General features: G+C 52.1%; 1 protein-coding gene across 14 annotated transcripts in view; it reads right to left on the reverse strand.

Moving 5' to 3' along the window:
* Nucleotides 1-573: 573 nt before the first annotated feature.
* The window catches only part of IL4R (interleukin 4 receptor), a 41,521-nt gene continuing 22,546 nt past the window's right edge, over nucleotides 574-19,548 (reverse strand). For 11 of the 14 annotated variants that reach the window (XM_027126573.1, XM_027126566.1, XM_027126568.1 and 8 more), the window contains 5 exons: nucleotides 14,502-14,658; nucleotides 11,235-11,334; nucleotides 9,337-9,415; nucleotides 7,868-7,917; nucleotides 4,846-6,382 (listed from right to left, as the gene is read on the reverse strand). In XM_027126573.1, the coding sequence (XP_026982374.1) occupies nucleotides 4,846-6,382; nucleotides 7,868-7,917; nucleotides 9,337-9,415; nucleotides 11,235-11,334; nucleotides 14,502-14,658 (1,923 nt within the window). Of the gene's footprint in view, nucleotides 6,383-7,867; nucleotides 7,918-9,336; nucleotides 9,416-11,234; nucleotides 11,335-14,501; nucleotides 14,659-19,548 lie in introns of all 14 variants that reach the window. The other 3 variants (XM_027126569.1, XM_027126576.1, XM_027126575.1) reach the window with 2 other exon arrangements.

The raw sequence follows: 19,548 nt of genomic DNA on the forward strand, positions 1-19,548 counted from the left end.
CCCCCCCCCCCCCCCCCCCCCCCCCCCCCCCCCCCCCCGGCTCACCTGGCCTTTAAAAATGCTTTGCTGAAGCCCTTTGGGGAGTTCGGGGTTGAGTACAAGCCATCCACTCCCCTTGCACGGCCCTGCAATAAACCTTTCTCTGCTCCAAACTCCGACATTTTGGTTTGTTGGTCTCACTGTGTGTCCGGCACATGAACTTGCATTTGGCAACACTAAGATTATTCCTTGAACCAATGTTCTCTCTCTTTTTTTCTGATTCCCTCCCTAAAAATCTAAAATAAAACTTTGATCCACTTTCATAATTTGAGAAATTTATTTTTGTTTTAACAATTGCTGTCAGGGAGTAATTATATTTGAATGAAGGAGTGACTCGCCAGGCTTAGTCTGGGGAAGCCCTGACCTTGAAGGAGTAGGCAGAAACCAGAGAGCATGGGGGACTGAGGCGGGCGGGCATGAGCTGGGGATCTCCCATGTCAGGATCAACTAATGGCAGTGGGAGTCATCAGGGGCTTACCAGGGAGATTTGGAGTGTCTACTGAAACAAAACAAAACAAAATAAAAAGCACACCGTAAAAGCTGAGAATTATGTTTTATTCAGGGACGTTACTGAGAACTATATAGCCTGGGATACAGCCTCTCAGCGCTCTGAGGAACTGTTCCGAAGAGGTAAGAGAGCAGCCTGGATCCATAGGAGTTTTTGCTGAAACAAAACAAAACATGTAGTAGAACGTCGAAAGATTATTGCTAATCACAAGAAAAAGCAGACATCTCAAGTTAATGATCTTAGTGCTTTTCTGTGTTTGGGAAGATGCGAGAGTCTGGGCATCTTAACTGTCTAGGGCGCGTATCCTGTTTTTCTCCCGAATTCCCTTCGGGGCTCACTGTCCTGGGGCAGCTGCAGTGGCTGAAGGCTTGATGGCGGGCACTATGTTTGTTTACCAGAATGCAGACACCATTCTTTGTTGACTGAAACGGCAGGCAACATTTTGTTTGTTTGGTTGGTTTTGGTCCACGGGAGGAAGCCCAGAGCAGTCGCTGAGGCTGAGAATTCTAGATTTCTAAGCTGGTTGTACCTTTTCACTCTTGTTACCTGTGCCCCCGCCAGGTTGGAGTAAACCCAGGAGATGATGAAGATGATGATAATGTAGACTATCTTCAGGACAACGCTCCAATGCAGATTTTATTATCCTTCTTATTTTACAAATGAAAAAAATGAAGACACAGGCAGGACAAAGGAGACAGAGAGAGCAGAGATGGGGGCTGGGAATTCACACCCCGAAGACCCTTGGGTTCCCTGCCTAACTTGGAGACATGCCTGGGAGGTCAAGATCAGATTTTAAGGGGATTTTTAAAAGTCTTTTATCAAAGAAATTCCCAAGGAAGACCCTGGCGGCCAGCCACTCCCCTGTGCTAATCAACACATTTCTGGTGGGATTCACTTCACTCCTGAGTGAGAAGAGCAGCAAGGAGGATTTTAACCACCCCCGTCACTGTTGTCAGAAGGAACCTTAGTTCTCCACTTCTGCGAGGTGAGAGGGAGTCCTATTGGAGGAACATCTCCAGTGCCTCCACTTCCTCTCCTGGGCTCCTGCTTATAGATGGATTACGTTTGGGACTGGAGAGATTGAAGAGAGATGGGTGTCTATTGGACCATGTTTCTCAGTGGGTGGGGCTAATGTGCATTTAAGCCAAAATATAAATTCCTCACTCCAGTCCCCCATCCTGCCTGACCTTATCTCTCACCACTGTCCCTGGCTCACTGCGCTGTAGCTGATCTTTCTTACTGGGAACACGCCAAACTCCTTGTGCCTCAGGGCCTTTGCACTTGCTCTATCCTCTGCCTGGAATGCTCTTCCTCCAGTCCATCCTGGTTCTTCTAGTCACTGAAGGCTCAGCTCACATGTCACCTCCTTAAAGACCTCTCCACTAACCCCCCCATCTCAGACTCCTATTTTTTCCTTTTGTCTTTTACATTTCTGTCTACCCCACTGAACTGTAGGATCCAAGAGGGAAGGGACTTTGTGTCACTCAGTCTCCTCACATCCAGCACAGTGGCTGGCCCATAGTAAGTTCTCAGTAAACATCAGTGGGATGTGTTTCCCGCTCTCTCCGCTTCCTCCTTCCCTGTGTTAAGATGGAGAAGGGGGTTGGGGAAGCCAGAACGGTGACCTCTCTCCAGCTTCCCTGAACCTGGGAGGGTGGGTTGAAATCCGGATAAGAGATGGGAGGTGTCTCTGCCTAGTTCTCCATTCTAGTTTCCCAAAGCCCCGCGGAGTCTGTAATATGAGCCTCAGCTGACAAGTTGGGTGTCTTCCTCCTAAGGTCCTGGGGATAGAATAAGTCAGTCTCAATTCTGTTGGACTTGCAATCCAACCAGCTCTCCAGCACTCACCCAAATATATTTTCTCGGTTGGCTGCTTGGTTTTTTTAGTTTTTATTTTATTTTTGGTCACCCCGCGAGGCTTGCGGGATCTTAGTTCCCCGACCAGGTATCGAACCTGGGCCACGGCAGTGAAAGCACCGAGTCCTATCCACTGGCTGCTTAGTTTTAAAATTTGATTTTCTGAGATGACCCGCGGGTTAATCAGAGCTGACAATCGAGTCAGTGCCACGCTGTACATGAGGTGGCACACCATGGTGGCTGGGAGCTCTGCAATCAGACCTGGATTCAAATCCTGGCTCCCGGACTTCCCAGCTGTGTGGCCCTAAGCTAAACCTCAACCTCTCTGGGCCTGCTCCCTTATCTGTAAAGTTGGGATAATAACCTGCTCGCTAGAGCTGTGACACAGTCAGCGTACGACACCAAGCAAATTGCTTGGTCCTAACTAGTTATTTTTATTTTAAATTATTATATTTTATTACAAAGAACTCTTGAAGACAAAAGGCCCAGAGGGCTAGTTCAGGTTCTGCCACTCACTGTGTGACGTTGGCAAGTCCCTTTTCCTCTCTAGAGCAGTTTCCCTCATCTGCAAACCGTGGGTGTGGGGTGGTGACTCAGGCAGCTAAAGGGATAGATTTGGGCTCAGCACAAAGGAGGCAGTTCTCACAAACATTAGGCTGCATGTGAGGTAGTGAGGTCCCCATCACCTCTGTAATGTATTACGTAGAATGCCAGAGCAGGAAGGAACCTCGAACAGCCGAGCCCTTCATTTTGCAAGCGTGGCGGTCAGGGTGAGTCAGAGTGATCGCAGACAAAGGAGCTTAAGATCCCCTGCCTGCCTGTCTGAGGCCCACTCCATACACCGACCGCCCAGATGTTAAGCACGGATCATCTACAAAGAGGCTGAGCAACGGCTCAGCTATGGGTCTGCCACTAGCTGTGTGACCTTGGCAAAGGGGCAGCTGCCAATCACAGCCCTGTCCACATCTCCACGTGCCCAAAGCTGCTCCAACACCGCTCCTCCCCCACCCCCCCAGCTCTCAATTGGAGGAATTTTTCCTGGAGCAGCTGGAAGTGCTGGGGAGTTGCCCCTGGCAGCAGCCCTCCACCAATGACAGATGGGAGTTGGTGGACAAACAGCTAGCTCCCCACCTCTAGGCATGCGCTGTGCCTGGCTTGCCCGAGCTCCCCCGCGGCGTGAAGCACCTGTTGCCCGCGCTGGCACTCTGTGCGATAACACCTTTTATTGCCTCCTGCCCTTCCCTGCCTCCTTTCCCCGCTCTCCAAGCAGGGCTTCCTGGGATCGCCACCTATTTCAACAAACTGCAGTTGAATCCTGGTCTCAGGGAAACCCAAGAAGACCGGAAGTTACTTAACCTCTTGGGTTGGTCTCAGTACCTCTGGATGGGAGGATTCTATGAGTTAATAGAGATAAAGCACTCGCAACAGTGCCTGGCAGTATGTTTGTTTAATAAATGGGGTGGGGAGGGTGGGGAAGGAGGTAAAGAACCTTTATTTATACAAAACTCCATCCCCTCCCATTCTACCCTCCTCAGCAAACACAAACACCAGGTGATGAAACAATTTTTGAGATGCACACGAACAATGCACATTACTCAACCTGAGGTCGGGGCCGAGGTGCAGGTGACGTGCCTGGTGTCGGCATCTTGGACGCCCAGCTCGCTGGATCAGGAGAGCTGAGCCACTCCCTCTGAACCACCGATGCCAGCAACGGCACGCATGGGGGCACACACCGGCCCCAAGGTCACCAGGCATGCTTGTTCTGGGGATCCAGTGATTAACAGGAACCCCCAACCTTACAGCTGTGTGGGAAACTGGCAGCACGCCGTCACTGCTCGGTAATCACAATTTTTCATGTCCTCGTTAACTCCACTTGACTAAGCGCCCCTCCGCAGCTCAGGCTCTGCTGCCAGTGTCAACCTCTTAAATGAACAGGCGTCTCTGGGCAAATGACCACCCTTTCTGGACCTCAGTTTCCCAAGGCCTCCCAAGTCATTCTCCCATTGGCTTGGTTAGCTTCTAGGCTCAGCATCCGATCCAGTGAGATGGTGGCAGCTAACCCCAGGCCTGGGCAAGACACGAGTAACAGAGCAACTCGGTGGACAAAACACACCTTGAGCGTGACAGCGATAGTCCACTGGGGCAGCTGTGGACCCGTGAAATGACCAACAGCTCATTCACAAGCCAAGGCGCCCGGGAACCTCCTGGTCTCTGCAGGTGCCTCCACTCCCATGGGACGTGGCGAGCCCGGGCCAACGTTGGGAGCCGGGGACGGCCGGTCTCCGTAGCCCCAGTGTTGGACAACTTCACCACTTCATAGCAGGGTTCCCTGAGTCTTTCGGAACCCTGCCAGCCGGGCTGCCTTCTGGAGGGAGGCATTTCGCAGTCATGGGTAAGGCCCAGTCCTCGCTTGTAGACTCCAGCAAGAAGTGGGCACGCACCTAGGAAGCGTCCGTGCACGTGGGCCCTGGGGAGAGCATGGCCACCACCGTGGAGGTCTGGCTTGAGCTCTGAGCATTGTTGGGGGCAGTTTGGAAGAACAGGGGGGACTTACCCTCCTCTGAGACACCCAAGGGTGCTAGGGAGGCCGGAGAGAGGCTGGCCTCCAATGGAGCCCCACCGAGCTGGGTGTCCAGGGCCCTCAGGGGGCTCACCGGGGGTGAGGACCCGTCCCCACGGCAGCAGCCACAGCAGGGGCTGGCCTCGATGTGGGCCTTGCCACGTTCCTCCTGGCTGTGGCATTGCTTCAGGTGGCCACACAGGTGGCAGGTGAGGGCTGAGTAGACAATGCCATTGCCCAGGTCATCCCCGGGGGGGTCTGTGGTTGGCTCCGGGGATAGCAGGGCCTTCTGGCTGTCTTGTTCCTTGACCACTGGCTCCAAACCAGGGCACTCTGGGGTGCTGCCTGGGAGGAGTGAGTCCTGAGGGCTGTGAGGGGGTTCCACGTCCAGTCCAAAGGTGAACAGGGGGACAGGGACTGGGGCAGGGGCTCTGGGGCAGCCAGCAGTGAGGCTCTGGAAGGGCTTGTAGCCCCCCTCCCCACTGCTGGGCTCAAGCCCAGATGTCCCCGGGCAGCTAGCGGTGCCAGTGAGCACGCTGGAGAAGGCCTTGTAGCCAGCCTCTCCGCAAGGGCCAAAGCCCTCCAGCCCGCTGTCCCGGGCGCCGCCCTGCTTCACCGCCTGCACAAACTCCCGGTAGCCACTGCTGGGGGCCGAGGCGGGGCCCGGGGCTGCCCTGCACTGGAGGACGCTCTGGCGCAGGATCTGCTCCCATGTTTCTGGCTCAGGCTGAGGGGCGGCGGGGATGCTGGGGTCCACTTCCCCCAGGTGTTCGGCCAGCTGTGGGTCTGAGTCAAGCTCTCCAGGGCCTGAGGACTGGCTCAGGAAGGTGCTGAAGTTGCGGTAAGTGGGGTTGTCTGTGATGATGCCGGGCATCTCTGGGAAAGCCAGCCTGGCTGGGCTCTGGGTTGGAGGACTTGACTCTGGGTTCAAAGGCTCCTTGTCCTCAGACGATGCCTCCTGGGGCCCCACACTTGGGGACGTGGCCCAGGGCCTCTGAACACTTGGATTTTCTAAAGGTGGAAGAAGGCAGGACTCCTCCAAGCCCTGTGGGCTAAAGCCCCCAACCTCGCCCCCGAGAAGGTCCAGGAACAGGCTCTCTGTCAGCCGGGCTGCGATGCCCTCCCTGCCCTCCTGGAAGCTGCCCCCGCTGCTGTCAGGTGATGGGCAGAAGCTCCCTTTATCTTCCTCCACTTCCTCTTCTTCATTCTCCACTTGGGCCTCAAACAGTTCCACGCACCGAACCAAGCTGATGCTCTCTGGCCAGAGGATTGTCTTGTTGACCTCCATGGGGTGCCATGCTACTTTTCCAGGACACTGGAAAGGCTCATTTCTAGCAGCCTTGGAGGAATCTTCATCCCTTTCCATGCCATGCTCCAGTAAACAGGGCAGAAGCTTGGCAAGACAAGTCTTCCAGTGTCTACAAGAGCAAAGTTCGATCAGGGTTCAGTTTCTCCACTTGAAAAATCTCCTATTCATCCTTCAAAGCCCAGCTCAAAATCACCCTGGACTGATGTTGAGACAGGCTGGGACTCAGGACCCTTTGCTGTAGTGCTACAATGCTTGCAAGTGGACAAACCTCACCTCCAGCAACAAAATACAAAGAAACTATATGGGACTAAAAAAAACTGGCTGCAAGCGCAGTTGGGGCTTGTACAAAAGATACAGAAAGGCCAAAAAACGCAACTGCCACTTCTGAAGAGCCAGGAGCAACACCAGGGTACTGCGCATGCCGCCTGCACTTCACACCACCAGAGGGGTGGGCAGAACACCTAAGCCACCCCTCCGGCCCAATCCCTGGACACACCCCTACCCTCACCCCATATCAGGAACCAGCTCGCCTGCCCCCCTCGGGGAGTGGGCAAGAGAACCTGCTACTTGTTCTCCAACACCCCCCAGCCCCTCACCCACCCCGCCCCGCCCCATTGCAGCAGGGGCCCCAGTAAAGCCTTGCCTGAATTTCTTGTCTGGCATCTAGTCAATATCTCTTGACTAGGGAAGGCCGAGAACCCTGGTGGGTATCAATGTCTACCTGTTGCAAACACACTTCCAGACTTTATAATCAATAATCTATCAGTCCACCCTCACTACTAGATTGGGAACTCCTTGAAGGCAGGGCCTGTGTCTTACTTTGGGACTTCTGGAGCCTGGCATATAATACAAACTCAATCTATTGAATAAGGAGAAGTCTTTGTCAGGGATGATGGTGTTTAAAATACCTATCAGGGGTAGGATAGGGAGGGTGGGAGGGAGACGCAAGAGGGAGCGGATATGGGGATATATGTATACATATAGCTGATTCACTTTGTTATACAGCAGAAACTGATACAACATTGTAAAGCAATTATATTCCAATAAAGACGTTAAAAAATAAATAAATAAATAAAAATAAAATACCTATCAACACCATAGCATAAGTAAGGGCCAATTAGAATGGCTGGGGAGTCCTAGGGCTGGGGCAGCATCCTGGAGTCCCCTGCTGTGCTAGGTATAAACCCATCAGTTATTGGATTGTGGGTAGGTTCAAGGGGCCCTGAGAGGGGGGCTAAGGAGGCCAGGTGGCATATTCGAGGGTCCAGGATGGTGGCATCTGCCCACCAGTGTGCCACTATGTCAACAGTTTAACAAGTGGTACAGCTGCCCTGCTTGTTACCCCCATCAGGCTTGCTCAGGACAGACTGGGCATCCCAAGGGGGTTCAGTACGTACCTGACCCCCAGTGAAACTCAGGGGACTCAGCCGGCAGCTGACCTACCCAGACCACCCCCTCCCCCTGCTATCCCTTGAAGTCTAGTGTCACAGGACAAGTGCTGAACAACAAGGCAGACTCTCAAGATGGGGCCCACCACCCCAATCCCATCCCCTTCCAAATCCACATAGGCGATGACCCAAGTTCATATACATACGGGCACTTGGCTGGTTCCTGGCCTTGGGACCGCTTCCCCCACAGTGACACCTAAAACACAGAGACAGCCAGTGACACAGAGCCGAGAGGCCTGCCGGCCCAGCCTATCGTCCAGCAAGGCTCAGCACGTGCTTGCCGTGAGAAGACTTTGAGTCTTGACATCACACAGGTCTGAGGTCTGATCAGGTCACTCCCCCTCTCTGAGCCTCAGTTTTCTGAGAATTAAGGAGGCTGCACTATTAAGTTGCTGTGGCTGATGGCAAAAATGGCCACAGTCTCTGAAGCTCCTCCTATCCCTGAACCTGGCATGGCTGTGTGACTTGCTTTGACCAATAGCATGTGGTGGAAGTGATACTGTGCTGACTGGGTCAGCCTGCTGAAGGATGACAGACACATCCATGGCTTAGTAACCTCCATGGCCCCAGATGTGTCAGCCACCTGCCAGACCTGTGAGTGAGGCCACTGGTACAGGCCCAGCCAAACCCAGGATCCTTCCACCCCCACTGCTGAGCAGAGCCCAACTACAGACTTGCAGAAGCAAGAGCTACATAAGTGGCTACTGTTTTAACTTTCTAAATTTTGGGATGATTTGTTACACAGCAAAATCTAACTGATACATAAACGACACTATGTGCAGGACGCTGTAATATACACTTCATGTGGATTGTCTTGGTGAATTCCAACACCAGCCCTGTTATAACCACTGCTATAACCCACACAAGAAAACTGAGGCTCAGAGAAGTTAAGCAACTTGTTAAGTCTAACCTGCAGGTAAGTGGCAGAGCCAGGGTTCAAAGCCAGTACCACTGGACTCCAGAGCCTGCTACAGGGTCCCTGGAGAATTGAGGACATTCAGACCTTCTGTTCTAGACGGGACCTGTATCCCCGCCTCCCCCTGTCCTAGAGAACCCTGATGGCACTAAGGCAAACCCCACCTGGCCATCGCATTGGGGAAGCTGACCCCACCCGTAGCTCAGGGGTGGCCACCTGGTTGGTCTCAAGTATTTCCACTCCTTACAACTGAGTGGTTTAGGAAAGAGACTGTGATGTAATTCAAGCCAATGAGAATGGAGAGATTTGCTAGTGTTTTGGGGGGGCAGTTTCCTGCTCCTAAGAGGAATATACAGAAAGCCTGTCCCCTTCTCCCTCTCCTTTTGGCCTCCTGCTCTGGTACAGGTACCTTGCCAAGAGATGACATGCCGATGACCTCAGGGATCATCTCCTCCCAAGGGAGGGAAAAAACCAACCCCAGAGGAACCCCCGTCTCCCACCCAGGCTGAAAGAACAGTCATGGAAGCCAAAGGGAAGGGAGTGAAAGCCTCTAGCTGCTGACTCAACCTACCCTGAAACCTTCCTGACTTCCCATGTACAACCCCAAAAGCCAAGAAATATCCTGAACATCCCAGACATCTTGAGTCGTATTTCCCTGTACACGTAGTGCACAGCATCCTTACCAACCCCCTCTCCTACCTGAGAATCCTGGATGACAACAGCCACGAGGGGGCTGTGGGCTGGGTTGGGAATTTGGTCCCACCATTCTTTCTTAATCCTGAAAAAGAAAAGGACAAGATGTTGGTCCCTGTATCACTAACAGGTTGACGTTCCTCCCATAAAAATTATCATAGTCACCAAGACTTATCAGGGGTCAGAGATCATGTCGACAGGTTTTTTGGCTGTCTCACCCTCACTCCGTGAAACAGGTTCTACTGCTAACCCCACTCTACCGATGAGAAGACTGAGGCCCAGGGAGGTGAAGTGACAGCTGGTGGGCAGAAGAGCCGGGTTTGGGCTCCAGCATCCTGCTACCCAGAGTGGAGTTCCTAATGTGGCCGCCTCTGCTCCAGAGGGAACAAGTTCCAGGGAATCAGGAGACACTCAAGCTGCAGAGAGAGAATTCTGGGTTTCCGCTTCAACAACCTTTACTCTGGAGCAGCCGAGGATAAGGTGCTGGGGAGAGGCCTGGGATGGCCTGAGAGGCTGAGGTATTCCTTCTCCCTTCCTGGGTCAGCCTGGAGCCACGGAGCGTCAGTGCTGGGAGGGAAGGTCCTCAGACACCCCCTGGATTAGCCTCCACCCACTCCACTCAGTCAGTTAACACACATTTATTGAGTACCTACTATGTACCACTCACTGTGCCAGGCCTCGGGGACACACAGTGAACAAGACAGGCAAAAACCCTGCAGAAATGATTATGTGACATCATTCATTCCTGGCGATAAGTGCCAGGAATAAAAATAAAGAAGATAGGGACTAGAGAGGAATAGTGTGATCCAGGAAGGCCTCCCTGAGGAGGTGACTTCTGAGAGGCAACTGTAGGTGGAGGAGGAGTTGGTCTCGGTGAGGCCTGGAAAAAGGGCTTTCCAGGCAGAGAGCACAGTGAGTGCAAAGGCTCCAAGGGAAGATCTTGCTTGGGGCGTTCAAAGAACAGCAAGGTTGGAGCATGGGAACACAGTGAGTAGGGGTAGGGAAGACAGACGATGGGGAAACTGAGGCTCAGAGAAGGAGAAAGACCAGCCCAGGGGGGCTCAGAGGCATCAGCAACAGACGTGGAGAGGGGACCTTGCATTCCCTGCACACCTACTGTGTGCCCGGCAGAGTACAGACCCTTGCTCACATCAATCCTCAACCATCGCCATCCTTAAGTGGTCAACTGGGGCCCGCTCGTCCCATTCCAGAGGTGGGAGGACCGAGGCTCTGAGACTCCATGATTCCAAGGGCTCAAGCTCACTGGAAACAAGGCTCCTTCTGTCCCCCTACACCGAGTGATCGGGGAGTCCCTTAGGACTCTCGGGACTGATGAAATAGGGACCCAAGGCTGAACAGAGGTTCAGAAACTTGGTCACACAGCTACGAAGCAGCAAGGCTAGGATCTGAACCCAGGTCTGACTCTGCAGGACAATCATCTAGAATTCCTCTGTCTATTGCCACGTGCCTTCAAGGGTCTGGGCCATACCCTGGGCATGATGCATCTCACTTCTGCCAAAGGAAGGCCCTGCCCCCAGCTCCCGCCCTGGCCAGCTCCTTTCCCCTAGTCAGGTCTCAGCTCAAACACCTCGTCAGAGGGGCCCGCACTGGCCTCCCCATCCAAAACAGGCCCTGGAGCATTTCACCCCCTCGCCCTGGCATATCTCCTTCAGCGCAAGGATCACTATGGAAAACAGCCATGGTTACTTGGTGGCCTGGCATCTTGTGCCTCCCCAAGGACACAGGGTCCCTGTCGGTCTCAGTGCCTCGCACATAGTAGCTGCTCAATAAACATCTATCGTTGAATGAAAGGGCTGCAAGCTGACAGATCGGAGGGGAAATTCCCACCCACTCCACACCACAGGGGGCTGGCTTGGCAGCCTCCTGCACAGCTCAGGACTCACTTGATGATGCTGACATAGCAGGACAGGCAGACAGCCAGGATGACGACGCAGGAGATGCTGACGCCCAGCGGGAGGCGCTGCTCCAAGGTCGCCTCGTAGTCTGGAAGTGGAGGGAAGCCATGAGCTTGCATCGCGCTGCGTCCAGCCTGGTCTCCATTTCCCAGAGCAGGAGACCGAGGCCTCGTGAAAGCATCCTCCACGGCTCTGCGTGAGCTGGCCGCTGCGTCCCCTCCTGCTCCCCTCTCCTGCATGTTGGGCCCTCGCCACATCGGCCTCCTTGCTGTCCCCTGTTCCTCCAAATCTCGGGGCCACCTCAGGATCTTGAACGTGCTGCTTTCTCTTTTTTGAAATAAGTGAGGTCAAGGGCAGAGACTCTGGAGCTGGACGGCCCCAGTTCGAAGCCTGACTCTGTCATATACTAGCTGGCGACCCAGAACAAGCCCCTCACTCACTCTGTACCTTGGTTTCCTCTCTGTGCAACGGGGTTAATAACTACTTAACTCATAGGGCTGTTCTGAGGATTGTACGATTTAATATACACTTGACGCCGTGCCCGCACGTCCATTCACACAGCTGGCCCCCTCTCCTTGCTCACTGTCAGGTCCTAAAAGTTCTCCCTCACACCTTCTCTACTGTTGCCTCCTCCCATCCCTTTCCCCTGCTTTATTTCCTTCCCAGAATTATTGTCCTCGGGATCTAGATCTCATTTATATTTTTGTTTACTTGTTTATTTTCTGTCTCCCCCTCTAGAATGTCAGTTCCACAAGAACAGGGATTTTTGCCTATTTTGTTCACCACTAGGCCAGCACGTAGTAGGAGCTCAAGAAATATCTGTGGAAATAATGAGTGTCCAGCACATGGTATCTGTCCCATACAAGTTATTTCCCTTCCCTTCTCCAGGTTAAAGGAAGAATCAAATCAATTTGACAAAACTTTCCTAAGCACTTACTGTGTGCTTGGCACCATGCTGGGCAATGGAGATATAGACACAGAGCAGATAGTACCCATAGAGCTCACAGCCCGGAGTGGGAGACAGGTGGTCAAGAGGTATCCATGGAACAGGATAGGCGATGCTGAGAGGGGCGTGTGGTGGGTTGGGTTGAGGTACCTGCCAATCACCACTGTGGCCAGCACTTTGAAGAATCCTTCCTTCATTGAATGTTCACAACAGCCCTTCCTTCTCCCCATTGTACGGATGATGCCCGAGGCAGCCTCCACCACGCAACAGCTATCTCCCCTTCTTCTTTGCTGGGCTGCAATGTGCCCACCCTGAGGTTTGGGCCAATCATGGGCCAAAACTAGTCCCCTTTTCAGACATTTCAGTTCCCAGCCTCCCTTGCAGTTGGGAGAGGCCACGTGACAGTCCTGAACAATGAAAGGCAAGGGAAAGGCCACCAGGACTGGAAATGTTTTTGTTTCATGATAAAAGATGCATGGGATGCACTCCTTGTGGCAGCCTTCCATTTCCTTTGGGTCTTGGGCATGAGGGTGTGTGCAGCAGACAACTTGGGGCCATGAGGTGACAAGGGTAAGGATAAAATGCTACCATGCTAGGGATGGCAGAGGGAAAGAAAAGACTCTGGGGTGATGTAACTGAGCGGCTGTATGAACCAGGAAGGTCCACTGGCAAGACTTCATTTTAGGGGAATTCCCTGGCGGCAGTCCAGTGATTAGGACTCTGCACTTCCACTGCAGGGGGCATGGGTTCGATCCCTGGTGGGGGAATTAAGATCCCACATGCTGCGCGGCCAAAAAAAAATAAAATAAAGACTTCGTTTTATGTAAGATAAGTCAATACTCTTTTGCAAAAGTGTGATAAAGTCGCAAAGAGTTGTTTGGAGGATGCAGCTACCAGGTGAGGGACTACATTTCCCAGAATCCCTTACAGCTATGTGTGGCCATGTGACCAGCTCCACCAATAGAGCTTGAGAGGAAGGGATGTGTGTCACTTCTGGGCTAAGACTTTTAAGAAGCAGGTGTGGTCTCCCCGCTCTCATTCCCTTTCTGCTGGCTGGATGCAGATGATGGCAGGTCCACAGAGCAGGGATTCTTAACTTGGGGTCCACAGACCTCCAACATGGTTGCCGTTAGGATTTAGGGGTCTGGGAACTTGGATGGGAAAGAAATGATATCTTTGTTTTCACTAACTTCTGAAACCTGGCATTTCCTCCCATTAGGAATAGAGGGAGCAAACCACAGTAATAGCAGCGTTAGTTACTTAGCCCCCATCAGAAGTCACAGCTATTCTCAAATCACCTGACAGCTGCAGTAGCAGGAAATACCATTTATGTTCATCTACTTTGAAATTACAGTATTTATGACAACTACCACTAGATCCTGTTTTTAATGTGTTATTAAAGAAGCATGTATTCCTAGATAACAAGTATATTTTAAAATCGTTTTATAATCGCATTTCAATAAAATTAGGTTTCCCTTGAAGGCCTATGTACTTTATTTTATACGTTGAAAAATATTATACTGGCTGTGGTTGCCAAGGGGGGAAGGTGGGGAGGAGGGATGAATTGGGAGGTTGGGACTGGCATATGCACACTACTATATATAAAATAGATAATCAACAAGGACCTACTGTACAGCACAGGGAACTCTACTCAATACTCTGTAATAACCTACATGGGAAAAGAATCTGAAAAAGAATAGATATATGAATATGTATGACTACATCACTCTGCTGGACACCTGAAACTAACACAACGTTGTGAATCAACTATACTCTAAAATAAAATTAAAAATTAAAAAAAATAAAAATATTATTCTGAGATGAGGTCCACAGGCTTCACCAGACTGCCAAAGGGGTCCATGATACAGAAAGGCTGAGAATCTCTGTCCTAGAGAATGACGGAGCCACAGGGAGGAAAACCACCTACCAATCAGCAAAGTTCGTATTGAATTGTTATGTGAGCAAGAAACATATTTCTACAGTGTTAAGCCGCAGAACTCGTGTGTTTGTTACCGTAACCTACCCTACCCTGACCAGTACACCACATCAGTTGGTAATTCCGTCACTGCAATTAGAGCATCCTGTGATATGGAAACCAGATGTTTGGCTTGGGGAAGTCTCTGGCCACAGAATGAAAGTGGGGAACAGAGACGCTAACTGCTGGGAATTCCCTGGTGGCCTCGTGGTTAGAATTCCGGGCTTTCATTGCCGTGGCCCAGGTTCAATCCCTGGTTCCGTGTTCAGGGAACTGAGATCCTGCAAGCCACGTGGCGCGGCCGACTGCTCAGGACTCCCAGCAGGATACTCACAGTTCAGCCACTTGGCACTGGGGCTCCACTCACTCCAGGTGCTGTTGTAGCTCTGAGCCCAGGCCTTCACCTGGGCGCTGTAGGAAGCTCCAGACTTCAGGGTGCTGGCTGCAAAGCGGAGGGTGGGCCCCTTGTAGGTCACGTTATAAATTCTGAACTGGTAGAGGAAAGGGAGCCATTAGTGCACCGAGTCTGGGGCAGGGGAGTACCAGCTCCCACCCGGGCTGCTGTCCTTAGCTGACCCCACAATGTGTAAGAGACACCAGCCTAGGTATTTGGTTATTCCTCCAATTTCAGGCCCTTGTTTGTCACTTCCACAACTGTGACCAGAATCGAGCAGGATGGGTCAGGGAACCAGCCCTTATCCTGACCCCTACTCCCACCCTGATCAGCCATTTTGACGTTACTGGGGCAAGTCGATGAACCTTTCTGAGTTTTAGTTTCCTCATCTGTACAATGAAGGTAAGAGTTCCTACTGCCACTTTCTGGCTGTGTGACCTTAGATAAGTAACATAACTTCTCTGGACCTTGATGTCTTCTTCTGCAACATGGCGATAATAAAAGTGCCTACCTCCCAGGGTTTCTGTGAGGATTAAAGGGGTTAACACAGGTAAGCACTTCGGACAGGGCCAGGCATGCGGGGAGCACGAGAGTGATCTTTCTGAAGCACAGACAGGGTCACTGTGTCCCTCTCTCTCCTTCAAGGGCTCCCTAGAGGCTCCAAAGTCAAGCCCAAACACAATGGCCCATCATCTCAGTCCCGCCCGACCTAGCCCCAACTGGGAAGGAAGGTTCAAGATCTGTTGTTAAGTGAAAAAGGTAACATGAAGATTAGTATGTGTTGTCTGTTGCCTTTCATGTTCAAAACATAGAGGGAGAAGGCATAGTGATGGTGGCAGACAGACTCATATGGCCCCGTGACCCCACCTTGTATCACGCCCTTGTGTAATCCCCTCTCCTTGCCTAAAGGGGCAGGGGGACCTAAGACTTGTTCCTAACCAACAGAATATGGTGAAGGTGATGGATACATAGGGACTACGTGGATGTGATTCCATTATGCAAGGCTGTAACTCCAACTTGCTAGGAGACTCTCTCCCCCTTGCTGGCTTTGAAAAGGCCACAAGGGAAGGAACTGCGGGCGGCCTCCCAACAAAGGTCAGCAAGAACCCGACGCTCTCAGTTCAAAGCCCACAAGAAACTGGATGCTGCCAACATCACAGGAGCTTGGAAGCAAGCCCCTGGCCAACCCCTGCGTGTGCGGCCTTGTGAGACCCTAAGCAGAGGACCCAGCTGAGCCGTGCCCAGACTCCAGACCCCCAGAAACTCTGGGGCAATAAATACGTGCTGTTTCAAGCAGTTCTGTTTGCAGTAATATTATCCTGTAATAATAAAAACTTCACGGTGATGAAGGAACACACACACATTTGCTCGTACAGGCATAGACTCTCTCTGGAAGGACACACATGCCCCCACACCCTCTGCCTGCTCTAGCCTGGCCTTCCCCTCCTGGCAAGAGACGGGGAGCAGTGGTCAACCTCTGGGAGAGGTAATGGAGATCGGGGTTAGGAGAGAAACATAGTTCCTTTCTAAGTCCTTTGGTAGCCTTTGAATTTTTTATTTCATGTGAATATTACTTTTATTTTTAAGACTTTAAAAAAATAAAAAATGAAGTAAAGTTTGGGTTCAGGATGGATTCTGACAGCACGACAGTGGCCTGAATCCTCTGCCTGGGCTTCTCCCCCAGTGGAGGGTCCATCCCTTCGCAGCCCCCCCCCCTCCAATCCCCCACAGCCCCTTCCCAGCTCCTGGCAACACTACTCCTGCTGGCAGGTTGGAAGCACCTGGGGGCAACGGTCTGGTGTAAAGGGGGCCGAGGGGAGGTGTGCACAGCAAGGAAGCAAAGTCCTAACAGCTTGCTGGAGAAACTGGAGGGCAGCTGGAACTTTCCAGGGAAGCTGGGGACAGGGTGGAAGTGACAGGAGGAGACCAGGGCAGGGACAGAAGGACACTCTTACTGCCGGTGTTCCTTTCTTTCTAAATCGCAGTAAACAGGAAGCAGCAGCTGGATCTCGTTCACTGAAGGAATCACACACCTTAGAGAGGAGTAGGGAATTGGGAAATGGTTTACTAAGAAACAGAAAAAGAAATTGAGCTTCCGAGGAACTACTTGTGGTTGGTGTGTTTTTTAACAAAAAAGGCCAGGTGTTCGGGAGACCATTCTGAGAGAAAGATCCGGAAGAAGAGAACAGCACAGGTCCCTCAGTCCAAATCCTGGCTTCAAATCCCAGCTTGGCCATTTCCAGCTGTGGGACACTGGGCGAGTCATTCCACCTCTCCAAACCTCAGTGTCCTGGTCACTAAAATGGGTAGACAAACACCTTCCCACCTGCAGGGCTTTCCCAGTCATTAGTGATAATACACATTGAGCCTGGCATATAGTAAGCACCCGCGACTTTATCATGAACGTGGCATTCATGGCCCTCAGTAAGCTTGTGGCCTCATTTTCTGCCTTTTCACTGTACACACTCCCACAGACCCATAATCCTCAGAGATGCCATGCATTTTCATGCCTCCAAGCCTTGGCTCATGTAGTTCCCTCTGCCTGGCCTACCATTCCCTAGCTAGAGAACTCCTATACATCCTTCACTGCCCAAGCCAAAACTCTAACTCCATTATAGAACCTCGTCCAGAAATCATCCAGGACAATGAGCATCTCCATCTCCCAAATTCCACAGCGAGTTTCTAATATTTTTAGAATTGATCCCACCAGTCTGAGCCACAGGTGGTGTCTGCAATACTGTAGCAAACACAGCTGGGCACCCACCCAGCATCTACACAATTGGGGTCAGGTACCGAAAGCTCAGGGCAGGTAAGCCTCTGTCTCCAGTTCCAGGGTTAATTCTCATTGGTCTAAACCAATCACGGCTATTTCATTCCCTAGCCTGTGACTGGTTAGAGAGGAGCATGTGACTATCTCTGGCCAATGACTAATGAGGGGAATTCTTCAGGCCCGGTTCTGTCCCTGGAAAGGGAGAGACGGGGGAAGGGTGTCTCAGTAGATTCTGCCCCACCAGCAAGAGAAGCTGGACCTGGAATTCTGAGGCCTGAGGCAGCCCCGAGCACCTACATGACCATTAAGACATAGCCCAGGCACAATTCTGTCCGCTGGCTGGAGTCTGGTGCTGGGGCCTGAACCCAGCTGTGTTTCAGCCAGCCCAGTCTCTGTTTCCTCTTCCGCAGAACCTCCTTTGGGGAGCCACCCCTCCTTCATTTTCAGCCCATCTGGTTTGGGTGAGGCTGACCTGACCTGCTCCAGAGGTGGGCATGTGACTCAGCCCTGGCCAGTGAGAACACTGCACCAGCACCCCGTCTCCTGCCCACAGCCTGCGACAGGTTCAGAGAGTGGCATGTGATCCCAGGCAGATAACTGATCATTGGCCCCAGGACTTTCACTGGGACTGTCTGGAGAGAAGAACTTTTCCCACTGCGGTTTTAAGATGCAGGCCTGGAGCTGCTAGTAGACGTATTGGCAGCTACATGAGGGAAGAGCCTGCCTAAAAGTGAAGCCAACATAGAATAAAGCAGGACCAAAGGATGGAGATTCCTGGAACCTGGATCCAGCCATGACAAGCAAATAACTGATATTCCTTTGGGCCCTATAGGTTGTACCCTTCTCTCCCCTCCAGCCTATGCCCTGAACGAAGCCTGCACAGGCCCAGGAACGGGAAGGGGATTTACTGACAAAACTGACCCTGTGTCTTTCCTCAGCGTCTGTGCCAACCACCTCTTCTCGACTGCTCTGAGAGCCTGGCTGCCCCACTCCTGCTTCTACCCCACATCCTGGCCCAGTGCCAAGGAGGAAAACCACACTTGAGAGATGTAATCAATACCTGCCACCCGCCCCCGGCTTGGCCAGGAAGAGAAGAAGCAGGGACGGAAGCTGATGTGACAGCTCAAGATGTCAGGGGCCTGCTCCCCGGCAGCCGAAGCCAGGCCAGCCTGGGTCCCGGGACACGAGGGCATGGCTCCCAGCAGACCCTCAACAGTTACAGGCCAGGGCGCGGGAGGGAGAGTCAGATGGGATTTCCAAGGCCTGTGGCACTCAGGAGAAAAGGAGGATGACGTTTATGACAGGGGAGCCTGTCTGTGTCATATATTGCCTGCTCTCCACAGCCCTATGGGATGAGTACTCTTGTTATCGCCACGTTACAGATGGGGAAACTGAGGCACAAGGAGGTTCAGCAAAAAACTCAAGATCATGCAGTAAGTGGCAGGGCAGGTACTGGAACCCAGCTCTGTAGGACTCTGAGGCCCCTGGTATTCACATGTCATCCCTGCAATGGGAATATTTGAGGGGAAAACATGGGTGGTAGCAAATGGCCTCCACCCCCAGTTGCACCTAAAATAGAGGTAGGCCAAGCCACCCACTGTGTAGCCCCTGTGATTCTTTACTTCATCGTTTCCTACAAATCAGCTCTCCCTATTTTAAAAATGTCAATACATTCGTTTTTTTAAAAAGGAACATCATAAAATAAAATAACAGAATAGAATAAGATAAAATAAAATGGAACCTCACTGCCACTGCTATGACCAGAAAGCAAGTATGAAATGCCGTGAGCATCTCATAAAGTAAACGCAATCAAAACCACGTAACGGCATGAAATTTCGGCTGAACTTGTTTTCTGGGGGAAGGCTCTGAGCCTGCAGCCTCTTCTCTCTGTTAAAGAGAAGGATTAGTAAACCGATCAGCTCAGCTGAGATGCCTCCCTTGACAGGGTCGGGCAGGAGCGCGGGCGTGGAGTGACCGTCTCACCCTGGGATTCGCTCATTTAAGTGTGTTTGGAGGTATCACCTAAAATCGCAAGTGTCCCGCCCCCTGGGAAACAAATGTGGTCCAGAGTCCTTCTCTATAGATGAGGAACAGTGCCCGGAAATAAACTCCCCTGTCTGCACGCTGGGAATCAGGGGCCTGGAGCGGTGGAGGGCCTGGTCCTGGCATAGAGCCAGAGGAGAAGCTGGGCATCCAGATCCCCAGGGTTTGCTGTCC

The sequence above is a fragment of the Aethalodelphis obliquidens genome, unplaced genomic scaffold, assembly GCF_003676395.1.
Source record: "Aethalodelphis obliquidens isolate GAN/ISIS:26980383/991018 unplaced genomic scaffold, ASM367639v1 scaffold30, whole genome shotgun sequence".
Taxonomy (NCBI): domain Eukaryota; kingdom Metazoa; phylum Chordata; class Mammalia; order Artiodactyla; family Delphinidae; genus Aethalodelphis; species Aethalodelphis obliquidens.